The sequence below is a fragment of the Glycine soja genome, chromosome 17 (genome assembly GCF_004193775.1).
Source record: "Glycine soja cultivar W05 chromosome 17, ASM419377v2, whole genome shotgun sequence".
Classification (NCBI taxonomy): Eukaryota; Viridiplantae; Streptophyta; class Magnoliopsida; order Fabales; family Fabaceae; genus Glycine; species Glycine soja.
This window is the reverse complement of record NC_041018.1, coordinates 36,228,348-36,241,650: the sequence shown is the minus strand read 5'-3', so window position 1 is coordinate 36,241,650 and position 13,303 is coordinate 36,228,348. Positions and strand designations below refer to the sequence as shown.

Sequence of the window (13,303 nt, the reverse complement as noted above, 5' to 3'; positions counted from 1 at the left end):
TAGGTCATGCATCCAATCTGGATACAACACATGGAAATCTTGTGGAGAAGACATGTCTAACAATATTCTGTAACTATAAATATCAGACTTATAAGACACATTCCCAAAGTTTCTCGAGAAAACTTCAGGTGCAATGTATCCGAAGGTTCCTCTAGCTGCTGTCATGGACACCAAACTAGGATTCTTGGAACACAATTTGCTAAGCCAAAATCAGAAATTTTAGAGTGAAGTTGTCATCAAGTAACACATTGTGAGGATTGATGTCAAAGTGAATAATGGGATGGTTACAACCTTGGTGAAGATACTCAATCCCTTTAGCTATACCAAGAGCAATGTTCTGCAGCTTCTCCCAGCCAAGGAAATCCTGCTTATCATCTGGTGGAAATATGATGCTTTGTAGCGAACCATTTGGAAATAAATTGTAGCCAGAGCACGATGGATTCCTTTAGCACAATAGCCAAGCAAACGAACCACATTGATGTGTGGATTTTGCCCATAATTTCCAATTCATTATGAACTCTTTCCCTTCTTCCCTCTGTATTATTGAGGATCTTCACAGCCACCAGAATCTCAATGAAAATTTTCCTCTTAATACAACCCCATGAGCTCCTTCCCCTAACTTCTCTTTAAAACCACCTGTGATTCTTTTCACATCAGCATTAGTAAATCTTGCAGGCTTTTCTGCCCTGTATTCCTCTAAGAACTTCTTCACCCTTGCTTGGTCCTCTTCTTTCTGTCTAAAATGGTATATGATCTTAAAAATGGCAATAACTACGAACCCCAAAAGAATCGAACTACAATAACAATAGGAGACTTGATTAAAAAAGAAAAAAAAAGGCAAAAAGACTAAGTGAAGTTGTGTGAAGGAGTTTGATCTAACATGTAGTAGAGTAAATAAAAAGATTTGGAACACGAATAGTTTTTTGTTTGTCCATACAGTCGAAACATTCAATGTCACCTTTGTTGTTCTTCCATTTACATTTCTTTCCTTTTGCTTTGCACTTACTAGAATTTGCTTCCAACCATCTCAAATCCAACGAATTTCGCTGCATCCCGTAAACCAAAACTGGTGTAACGATGTCAAACATTTTGGTACAAGATGTTAGGTCCAATCTGAGCACACTGTCGTCAAGATCAGAAACATAAATTGGACAGGAGATCATATCTTGTGAGTCTAACAGTGACTGTTCAGAGTTTCTCAAGTATTGATGCTCAAATGAAGAACAGTTGTAGAAGCTCAACTTACTATTGTAGAGTTTGTGCACTTCCTATTGTAACTAACACAGGCTTTCAACACTTGTTGGACGTCACTTATATATTGTATAAAATTAAAACGTGTAAGTGATTAAGTCCATTGGATGTGAATAAAACAACTCAGTTTATATATACTGGTTTTCATAATAGGTGAAAGCTAGTTAATTAACAACACTCGAACGTTGAATATAACTCATTAATAAAACAATTTTTCACTTGTGGTTGGACGCGCACTAATAAGAGTTTTAGAATGAGAAATAATACCAAGTGTGCTCGTTATGTAGTAGCTCCTATTCACCTGACCACACGATAAATCCCTAACAACAATAGTCATGGGTTTGGATTGGTAAGGGTGACAAGGTCGTGGTAGGGGATTTGGTATCATGGTGGCGACGAGGTCTTTGTGGGGGTTCAGGTTAATAAAGGAGGTAGCGACGATGGTTTGGATCTGTGGTGGTGACAACAAGGTTGTCATAGGGAGTTTGGGTTTGTAAGGGTGGTAGTGATAGGGGTTTGGGTGCATGATGGTAGCAACGCGGTGGCGGGGTGGGGTCGTGGTGGCAGTGATGTGGTTGGTAGGTTTGGGTTCATGGTGACAATGAGGTCATTGACAACAAAGTTAAGAGAGAAACTAGAGATTTTGAGATTTTGTGAGGCTAGAGCAAAAAGGAGTTCAAATTAATAATACGAAAAATGATTCGACATTGATTCTGATTTGAACAGATGTTACAACTGATATAAAAAGATATTTTTTATATTGATTTATAAATAGCTAATGTTATGAAGTTGCATTGAATTTTAAGAATGCACAACACCATTTACCACAAATTTTCAAACAACTAATGTTTACATCGACATAAAATGTGTTTCATGTAATCGTGATTAAACGCCATTTGATAGATAATAATAATAATAACAATAACAACAACAACAACAACAACAACAACAACAACAATAATAATAATAATAATAATAATAATAATAATAATAGTAAATATATAGTTTTTATTAAAATCTTTAATATTTTAACAATATTTTAAAAAATTCAAACACATGTATTATTTTCCATTTAAAAATTTTAATGTCCACATTTTTATGGAAAAATTAATTTACATATAAATGAGTAACATTGATTAACCACAATTTATATAAATATATGTTAAAATTAGTTTTGATTTTAATTTATATAAATAAATAAAATTAATAAACCACAATTTGATATAAGGCGCACTTAATTGCACTTTTTGCCTTAACCTTTTTAATTTTTGGTGAATTTTAGCCCAACAAATTAAAATGATTATATTTTACCCTTAATTTTTAAGAAACTTATAAATTTTATTTCTTGTCATTTATCCATTGATAAACATAAAAATTAGAAGTAAAATATGTCAAATTAATTTGTTAAGAGTAAAATTCATCAAAAATAGAAAATTTAATAATAAAAAATATAATTAAATCTTTATATATATATATATATATATATATATTATAGAAATTTAATTATTGATTATCACAAGTCTATTTATTAGTCTTCGAGTTCAGCTTTTTCTATTGTTTATTTCGCAAACGTAGCAATTCAGATAATTACTAGTTGGTTCATAGAATGTACTCATCAAAAGTCCACCACACATCTAGACTTGTGGAAAAGAGAAGTCTTCCATTAATATCCGTGTTGATATATAGTAAGTTTTATTCAAGCAATACATTCTAATGATTTTGACAGGGTTGCCTTATATAATCACATGATATGCAGCGACTTTGACTAGTCAAAGTCATTGTGTAATTCATATAATTAGTATTTACAAAATTGAAAATAATAATTATTCCAACTTTAATATTATTGGATTTTTTTATCGATCAGTCAGAACATAATTAATATTGTTGGATTACATGTATAAGGTGAAAATTTATTACCAGTGTGAAAAATATTTTGATTTTTTTATCCATAAATATTAATTATTAATATTATTAGATTTTTGTTAGTTGGAAAATTTGAATCCAATTTCTCTCTCTTTCTCTTCTTTCTTTCCCACCAGATTAAATTTATATCTCTTATTTTAATTTCTTTGTGTTACATGGGCACGGGAGAGGAAAAGATGGTTACGTTAACATACACAGAGTTGTATCAAATGAACTTTGAGATCCTCAGCAAATTATAGTGACTTAACTTACCAATGAGCTTTTTTTATGGATTTATTATTTCAATTTTTCTTCTGTTATTTATTTTTGTTATTAATTATCTTCATATATTTCATGCAAAAATCTTGCACGTATCTTGAAACAAACTTTAGTTATTATCACAGGTACTATTCATTAGTCTTTGCTAAAGGACAATGTAAAATAGAAGCAGTTCCGCTCACTAATTAAAGTCTATGCCGTGAAGATTAATACAGGTTTAAATTTCAATGACAAGGTTGTCTTGTATATATGTCCAATCTAAGTGTCACTCTCACTGTCATGCATTATTGTTTTGGGGAAGACAATGTTCGTGGACCTGATCCTTGTTAGTGTTAATTGAAATTGAACAGGTCATATATAGCTAATTTTTTGCGTATTAATTTAACTATTTATTATTTCTATTTTTCAGTTATTTATTTTTGTATCAAATTATCTACATATATTCCATGCATAAGTCATGCATGTATTTTTATCAAAAAGGTATATAAGTCATGCATGAGTTGGTGTAATTAAACTTCTCAAATCTAAGTTCGATTCTAACATATAAATAAATAGAGTGTTCAACATATTACTTAAAACAAACTTTAGTTCTTGTCAAAGGTACTATTCACTAGTCTTTGACTGACTTTTTCTGTAGTATTGTGTGTAAAAGGTAAATGAACAATTAAATTATAAGCAATCTCACTCACTATACCCATAATCCTTCCTCACTTTTGGACTTGTGGACTAGAAAAACTCAATAATTAAAGTCTGTGCCGTCAACCTTATTAATGCATCCATGTTTAAATTTCGAAGAATTTGTCAAGATTTTCTTGTATGTATGTGTCCAAAATATAATGCTACTCTCACTCGTCTCTCACTGCCATTATTGTTTGGAGAGACCCGTGGACCTTGACCTTGACCTTGACCTTGGAGTTAAATGAAATTGAACAAATCATAAAGCTAATTCTTGATAGAGTTAAACCCGAGTTGTATCAAATGAGCTATGAGATTCTCAACTAATTATTATTAGAAATAAATAATTAACTAATATATATATATATATATATATATATATATATATATATATATAGACAGAAAGTATTTAATATAAAAAATCTTTAGCATAATATGTAGTTTCAACATTATTTTTTTTACTAGCAAAACAAAGAGTATATATTTATATAAAATGAATGGGTATAAGCTATAACCCGAATCTTAAAAGTTTCAACATTAATGTTTTCATTAAAATATAAATTTCTATAATTAGATTTTTTTATGAAATTTATGTTTTATATTCATTTCAGTGGCTTATTGTTTTTTAGAGTTGAAAATCAACGCTATAATTTGAAGAATTCATTTTAAAAATATAAAAAAAGACAAGAAAATAAGCAAGAGAAAGACTAGGTGAGAGATAAAAATGTTAATAGAGAATACGTAAAATAAATGGTATAAATAATTTTATAAAAAAAAAGAGTCTTCGAGGAGTATTGGATATTATATTTGGTAATTAATGTGCAAAATCTGCGATCAAACTAGAGCTGTGCATGAAGTTCATTCCTTGCATATTCAAAACTCATGGTGACCGCGCGCGTGCGTCCACTTAATGAAATGAACAAGAGAGGATCCTAAAGCTTTGTATTCTTGATAAAAAATACTTCCTTTATTGTTGATTAATATTCTTAATTCACTCTTCAAATAACATAATATTGACTAAGAGGAGTGGTATAATTTTCTTTCTTATGTGCGAATTTTCTTACAAATTTTGGTTTCCAAGTAATACGGACATCAATAATCAATTTCCTGCCATTTGCAGCAAATTGCTTTGTAGAAAAGTCGAAGTTTAGGAAATTTTCAGTAGATTTTCACACGAAAATATCCTCAAGCAATTTTCTTTGTAGAAATTTTATTTCAAAAATTCTCAACTAGCTAGGTTTCCTGCAGGTTTCAAATCCTCAAATAGTTCTGCATGTAATTTTCAGGTGAATCTAAAATCCACAAGTAATTTTCCAGCAGATTATAAATCCCATATAATTTTCCTATAGATTTTAAATTCGCAAGTAATTTTCTTGTGAATTTAAAATATCCGCATCAATTTAATTTTTATTTTATTTTATAAATATTAATGCATGATTATGAGTTTTTAATATTAATATCCTTCAGAATTTGTTTAGGAAAGAAACAAATTTGATTAAAAAGTCTAGCCCTTGTTAAGAATAAATTTGGTAAACTCTTGTGTATTGTTTGATTTAAACATTTTCATATCTTGGTTTTTTATAACTCAATTTTATTTACAGACATGCTGAAAGCACAAATGAAAATTAAGTAAATGGAAAAATAGGAAATAAAATTGAGGTTCTGTAATTACCACCCAGATAGAAGACGAACTTAATACAAACTACACAACTACATGAATAATAAAATAATGAGTAATTCATTTTTTGAAGATGTAAATGTTCAATGTTAAAAATAATTGTTCACTACATTTAATTGAACTCCAGTGGGTTTTTTTTTTTTTTTTTTTAAATCTTACCAATAGTAGTTTTCGATTTATTGACACCATTAAACTCTTATTTCATAATCATTTTTCATCAAACATATCCAAATATTAAACTTCATTTATATAATCAAATATATATATATATATATATATATATATATATAAAAGAATAATTGATTAATTATAATAATAATTTATTTTATTTTCATACATTTAATTCAAACACAACAATTTTTACTTCTGAGGAGAAAACAAAATATGTGTAAACACTAATCATCTCCCGTTGTAAATAAATCAATAAGTTAATTTCTCATTCTTGAATTACTTCCAATTCCAAAGGTAGTCTTGCCGAAGTGAATCCACTAGGAATGGTGGAAGTAGATGAGTGAAATGGATTAGGAGGAACAGTTAATAGGTCTTCCTCTTTACTTTCCAACATTTGTATGACAGATTTTATGGATGGCCGGTTCAATGGCTGCCACTGAATGCACCAAAGTCCAACAATTGCTAGTTTTCTTGCAATTTTAACATCACCTTCATCCTCAACATGGATATGTACATCTCCATGAACTAGGTCATGCATCCAATCTGGGTACAACACATGGAAATCTTCTGCAGAAGACGTGTCTACATTCTTCCTTCCTCCAACCATTTCTAACAACAACATTCCGTAACTATAAATATCAGACTTATAAGACACATTCCCAAAGTTTCTGGAGAAAACTTCAGGTGCAATGTATCCCAAGGTTCCCCTAGCAGCTGTCATGGACACCAAACTAGGATTCTTGGAACACAATTTTGCTAAGCCAAAATCAGAAATTTTTGGAGTGAAGTTGTCATCAAGTAACACATTGTGAGGATTGATGTCAAAGTGAATAATGGGATGGTTACAACCTTGGTGAAGATACCCAATCCCTTTAGCTATACCAAGAGCAATGTTCTGCAGCTTCTCCCAGCCAAGGAAATTCTGCTTGTCATCTGGTGGAAATATGAAGCTTTGAAGTGAACCATTTGGAAAGAAATTGTAGACCAGAGCACGATGGATTCCTTCAGCACAATAGCCAAGCAAACGAACCACATTGATGTGGTGGATTTTGCCCATAATTTCCACTTCATTGATGAACTCTTTCCCTTCTCCCTCTGTATTATTGAGGATTTTCACAGCCACCAGAATCTCATTTGAAAGTTTTCCTCTGAATACAGCCCCATGAGCTCCTTCCCCTAGCTTCTCTTTAAAACCACCAGTGATTCTTTTCACATCAGCATAAGTAAATCTTGCAGGCTTTTCTGCCCTGTATTCCTCTAAGAACTTCTCCACCCTTGCTTGGTCCTCTTGTTTCTGTCTAAAATGGTATATGATCTTAAAAACGACAATAACCGCGAACCCCAAAAGAATCGAACCTGCAATAACAACAGTAGGAGACTTTATTAAAAAAGAAAAAAGAGGCAAAAAGACTAAGTGAAGTTGTGTGAAGGAGTTTGATCTAACCTGGTGCAGAGTAAATAAAAGATTTGGGAACATGAATAGTTTTTCGCTTGTCCTTGCAGTCGAAACATTCGATGTCACCTCTGTTGTTCTTCCATTTACATTTCTTGCCTTTTGCTTTGCACTGACTACAATTTGCTTCGGACCATCTTAAATCCAACGAATTTCGCTGCATCCCGTATGCCGAAACTGGCGTAACGATATCGAACATTTTGGTACAGGATGTTAGGTCCAAACTGAGCACACTGTCATCAAGATCAGAAACATAAATCGGACAGGAGATCATGTCTTGTGAGTCTGACAGTGACTGCTCGTAGTTTCTCAGGTGTTGATGCTCAACTGAAGAACAGTTGAAGAAGCTCAACTTACTTGTTTTAGCTTCATCGTCAAATTTGTAAGGATGAATAAGAGAATCGTTGATTTGCAGAAACTTGTGCGGAAGGCAATTTTCCGGGTCTTTCAACCCAATTTCATGATTTTCGTAGTTTATGTAACTGACTTGGAGTTTTACGGAGGAGAGAGCAAGCATAGTCTCATTTTTTTTAGTACAATATAGACAAAACCCCGGATAACCACATTCATCTTTAATTCCCTTGATGAGTTTGAAGGGAAATCTGATAGGTGGTTGGCCAGAGCCGCAAGACCATTCCCCACACTCATTGTTGCTGCTGCCACTTTTGATAAGGAGAAGGATTAACATTATTTGGAGGGGCAGCACACTAGGAGGCTCTGTCATCTCAGTAACGTGTCCTTTGTTTTCTTTTCGTGCCAGATAGAAACACAGTGAATATTTAACATTATTTATGTTTGAACAGATTTTATGTTTTTTATTTTGTATTGAATAATCAGTTGCAGAAACCAGATAGAAAATGGGAAAACGCGGTTTCTCAGTCCAAGTCAACACATGTTTGGATCCTCGACGCGGTTAGGACATGACTTAGGTCATTCTAGAAGCAAGTCAACAACTAGTAAATTGGAGGTGATTTTTGGGTAGATGTGACTTGGAAAACATATACAAACACATACTTGGCTATCAGTATTACCACAGAATTTTGTAAAAGGAAAAAATGTGTCCCTTATATATATATTTCAAGTCTGTGTTCTAAATTTAAATATCTAACTTTGATTTTGTATGCACTTCAAACAGTTTGGGCGTCATGTGGAGAGAGAGAGCGTTATTGGTGATCCTGCTACTGCTTCTAGTCCAGCAAATTTGTGCTACCAAGAAGCAAGATCATGGTTGCCCCCTTTCTTCCTGCGGCAAAATCACCAACATAACTTACCCATTTCGATTAAAAGGCCAACCTAAAAGCTGCGGCGACAATAGGTATGAGCTAGCTTGTGAAAACAATGTTACTGTGTTACATTTGTACTCTGGAAAATATCATGTGCAGGCAATCAACTACAATAATTTCACTATCCGAGTGGTTGATCCAGGAGTCGATCAACAAACAAATTGCTCCTCCCTTCCTCGCTATTTCTTGTCTCGCTCCAATTTCACTGATACTTACAATTATAGATACAACATGGATCCATACCAAGCTGGTGAATATTCAGGTCGTCGTAATTTTTTTTATTTTTTTATCGGTAAAGATTAGTTGTTACTTTTCATTTATGATGAAATCCACGACTTTTTCATTCTCAATTCTTTCAATACTTAGGTCGTAGTAAATGGGACAGGCTTGCTTTCCAGCATATAGTGTATATGAATTGTAGCAATCCAGTGACTCAGAATGGTAACTATGTGGATACTGCATCATACGTCAACTGGGACTCCAAAGACAAGTACATATACGCTATTGCTGGTGACTTACAAGCAGAGGACTTCCAAGTTGGTTGTCACGTAAAGCTGGTTGCTCTGACATCTTGGTGGGGTTTGAATATAAACAATTATTCCTACGCTGCCATGCACACGGGGCTAGTCTATGGATTTGAGATTTCATGGATGCGCCTCATATGTGACCAGCACTGTCCAAGTAAACACGGCTGCGGCTACTGCTATTTCGACTCTGTCAGCCAGGAGCTTGATTATTGGAACGGGGATTCATTATGGAGTGAGTGAAACTTAACATAAAAAAGACTTTTTTATTCATAGTGCTCTGTGTTAATATGATTTTTTTTTTTAATATACGTGACCTTTTTGTTTTATGAGAATTAATGGTAAATAATATTTTTTATGGACCTAAAGGTTTAGCTTTAATAATCTAAACTTTTGGCCGACCTCTTTTAATTGCATACACTCGTACATTATATGTGGTAAACGAATTAGCAACTTCTACTGTATTATGAATTTCTTGTGATCATCACTTGCAAAATTTAAAATATAATTTGGTGTATTTTTATTTTTTGTATTTAAAAAAAATAAAATAATCCTTATAATATATGTTTGTTTTATTTTAATTTTTAAGATACTTTTAAATAGTGAAAAAAATATGATCTAAAATGTATTAAAAACTACAAACAAAACAAACATAATTTATCTTTAAAATATTTGCCCCTTTAACATGCCCATTATTACTGTACTCATTTGCTTTATTATTTTTATACTTTACCTATGTATTACCTACCAAAAAAACTATTTCAACAATATTTATAAGAATTCGTGCATTAAATAAAACATTTACTATTTTGTCCTTTTTAAAAGGAAAAAAAATTATTATTTTTAAATAAGAAAAGGCTGTTAAACTTGTCAATGGCTATAACCTTTATGAAATTATGCGTATGGTCATCTTTGTCTAGTTGTTGAGATCAACAGGATTCTAAAATTGATATTTTCCTTTATTTTTAGGTGATATAGGTGATATACTGGCTAGACCAGAAGGTAAGCATTTTATCATCTATACCTTTGCTTTAATTATGTACATAATGAAAAGAATTAGTTTTGATGCTTTATCACACGACCTTATTCAATAATATCCTCCACCTTAAATATACATATATGTATGTGGAAATGTATTTAATATATATATATATATATATATATATATATATATATATATATATATATATATATAATCTTTAATAAACATAAAACAATAAATTAGTCCCTAAAATTGGCATAATTATTTATTTTGATTCCTTTGTAAAAAAAAAGTAAATTTAGTTTTTAATTTTGACAACCAGTAGCCAATTTGGTCTTAAATGCACTTTAATGTTAAAGGAAAAATTTACTTATACATAGCAACGTCAACAACCAAATTGATTAATATTTGTTTAAGATAGAAATTAAATATGTGCAAAAAAACTAGAAATTAAATCTGCTTTATGTTTTTGTAACTATCTAAATGGATGTGCATAGTATAAATTTTATGAACCAAATTGTTTTTTTTTTTCAAGTCAAATTGATCTTTTAATTTAACAAATACTTTATTCCATTTTACATTAACGGTGTAATCAAATGATTCTTTACCATGATCTTTGTTCACGCAAGTACAATTTTCTTGCAGCTATTCTCCAAATTTTCATTATGTTATGGGCATGGAAAATTTTGTTGACAGTGCCACTGTTTATTGTGATTTTGACGTGTAAATGGAGAAAAAGACATATGTCAATGTTTGAAAGTATTGAAAATTATCTAGAACAAAATAACTTGATGCCTATTAGATATTCATACAAGGAAGTTAAGAAGATGGCGGGAGGTTTTAAAGACAAGTTGGGTGAAGGAGGATATGGCTCTGTGTTCAAGGGAAAATTGCGTAGCCGGTCTTGTGTGGCAATAAAGATGTTAGGTAAATCAAAAGGAAATGGGCAAGATTTTATTAGTGAAGTTGCAACCATTGGAAGAACATATCATCAAAATATAGTACAATTAATTGGATTTTGTGTTCATGGGTCAAAACGTGCTCTTGTCTATGAATTCATGTCCAATGGATCTCTTGATAAATTTATTTTTTCCAAAGATGAAAGTATACATTTAAGCTATGATAGAATATATAATATATCAATTGGAGTGGCTCGTGGAATTGCTTATCTTCACTATGGGTGTGAGATGCAGATTTTGCACTTTGATATCAAGCCCCACAACATTCTACTAGATGAAAACTTCACCCCCAAGGTCTCTGACTTTGGATTGGCAAAATTATATCCAATAGATAATAGCATTGTCCCAAGGACAACAGCAAGAGGGACAATTGGATATATGGCTCCAGAATTGTTTTATAATAATATTGGGGGAATATCCCATAAGGCTGATGTTTATAGCTATGGAATGCTTTTGATGGAGATGGCAAGCAAGAGGAAAAATCTAAATCCCCATGCAGAGCGTTCAAGTCAACTTTTCTTTCCCTTTTGGATTTATAATCATATTGGAGATGAGGAAGATATAGAAATGGAAGATGTCACAGAGGAGGAAAAGAAAATGGTAAAGAAAATGATCATAGTTGCACTTTGGTGTATACAATTGAAACCAAATGACCGTCCTTCAATGAACAAAGTTGTCGAAATGCTTGAAGGAGACATTGAAAACTTGGAAATACCTCCAAAGCCAACTCTGTATCCAAGTGAAACGATCACAAAAGATTAAAAAATCAAGTCTAATGAGATAATATCAAGTTATTTCATAAGTTCTTATTATTCTATATAAATTAATCCCTTGGTAAAGTACACTATTTTGACAATACACGATAAACATTTATTTGTTTCTCATTATTGTTTTGAACACTTATCCATTCATAATAGTTCACTTATTTTATCATTTCCTATTATTTTACATCTCAAACATTTAAAAATAAGATATCAATTTTTTTTCTAAGTTTCCAAATATATAATCATGGTAGAACTCACTTTACTTGAATATGCATGGTGATATTCACAAATTTTACTGTAACATTATATTTCACAACTAGAGAAGTGAGATTCTACATCGGTTATTTGAAGCATACTACATTAGTTTACGATTGTCGTCGTAAAAAAAGAAAGCCTATTCTACAACGGTTGTGAACGATCGTCTTAGAATGTTGAACATTCTACATCGGCCGTCTCAAAACCGGTGTAGAATGCATTACATTCTAATACTGTCTTTAACACATGACCGTCTTATAATGATTAGCATTCTACATCGGTCGTTTCAGAACTAACGTAAAATGCTTTTATTTTTATTTTTTAGTTCGAGCTACTTTTTTTTTTTTACAAAATTGAAAGTTAGGTTCTTGAAATACCTACAATAAACATGTGAGAATATGAAATTAATTAAATTTTATGCAATGAAAGATAACAATATATAAATTCAAGATGATACATATTAACCAAACAATATATAAAAGATAACAAGTCAAATGTTTCCTGTTACCCTTTTCCAATCTCTTTCACTGCTCCCCCCAACACACACACATAATGATTAAAGTTATAGATCTGACCTTGGCCTGCAAGTCATTACCTGCAGAATGCAGAAAAGATTCATGAAAAGATCTGACCTTGCGCAGGAAGCTGTAAACTAACTATCAATGAATAAAATTAATTTTAAGCAACAATTCAAGATTAATTTAAACTTCAATCTTAGTACAGGAAGCTGTAAACTAACTATTTCTACCAACAATCATAATTTAGTAACTTTAAAGTAACCTAATACTTCACGGCAAATTTCCCACTTTAGGGTGCTTTTAGAAAGTATTTCCCAAAATAGGGCTGTTCCTAAATAATTTCCCCAGGGGTGCAGTTTTTCTACGTAGCAGCCATGCATGGCGCCATTGGTGATGGCGCCTTCGACAGGGACGAGCCACGTGGCTTTGTCGCCACTGCGACTGGCGACAAAGGACTGCATATCGCAGCTCCTATTGGCGCGTCCAAGGGTGCATGGAAGCGCTGGTTTGACCAGCGACTTCAGCACCTGCAAGCTGCAGGCATAGGCTGCAACAGCACCTGCAGCTACTCAGATCGTAGCTGGAAGGCGCCACTGGAGGTAGCGATTT

The 13,303-nt window shown here is 32.2% G+C and overlaps 2 protein-coding genes and 1 pseudogene across 4 annotated transcripts; 1 reads left to right on the top strand and 2 right to left on the bottom strand.

Moving 5' to 3' along the window:
* Positions 1-9: 9 nt before the first annotated feature.
* LOC114391711 lies at positions 10-1,088 on the bottom strand (annotated as a pseudogene).
* A 5,000-nt stretch (positions 1,089-6,088) lies between these two features.
* LOC114391807 (rust resistance kinase Lr10-like) lies at positions 6,089-8,194 on the bottom strand. The gene is made up of 2 exons (XM_028352784.1): positions 7,401-8,194; positions 6,089-7,312 (listed from the first exon to the last, which is right to left on the bottom strand). Exons 1-2 carry the CDS (start codon positions 8,131-8,133, stop codon positions 6,222-6,224), a joined length of 1,824 nt encoding a protein of 607 aa, XP_028208585.1. The 5' UTR covers positions 8,134-8,194; the 3' UTR covers positions 6,089-6,221.
* Positions 8,195-8,454: 260 nt separating this feature from the next.
* On the top strand, positions 8,455-12,056 carry LOC114391806 (rust resistance kinase Lr10-like). 3 transcript variants are annotated; one of them, XM_028352782.1, is made up of 5 exons: positions 8,583-8,724; positions 8,835-8,954; positions 9,059-9,451; positions 10,186-10,218; positions 10,844-12,056. In XM_028352782.1, exons 2-5 carry the CDS (start codon positions 8,924-8,926, stop codon positions 11,917-11,919), a joined length of 1,533 nt encoding a protein of 510 aa, XP_028208583.1. In that variant the 5' UTR covers positions 8,583-8,724; positions 8,835-8,923; the 3' UTR covers positions 11,920-12,056. The 3 variants fall into 3 exon arrangements, with proteins under 3 accessions (XP_028208581.1, XP_028208582.1, XP_028208583.1); XM_028352780.1 differs by having other exon boundaries at positions 8,455-8,954; XM_028352781.1 differs by lacking the exon at positions 10,186-10,218 and having other exon boundaries at positions 8,455-8,954.
* The last annotated feature ends 1,247 nt before the right edge of the window (positions 12,057-13,303 follow it).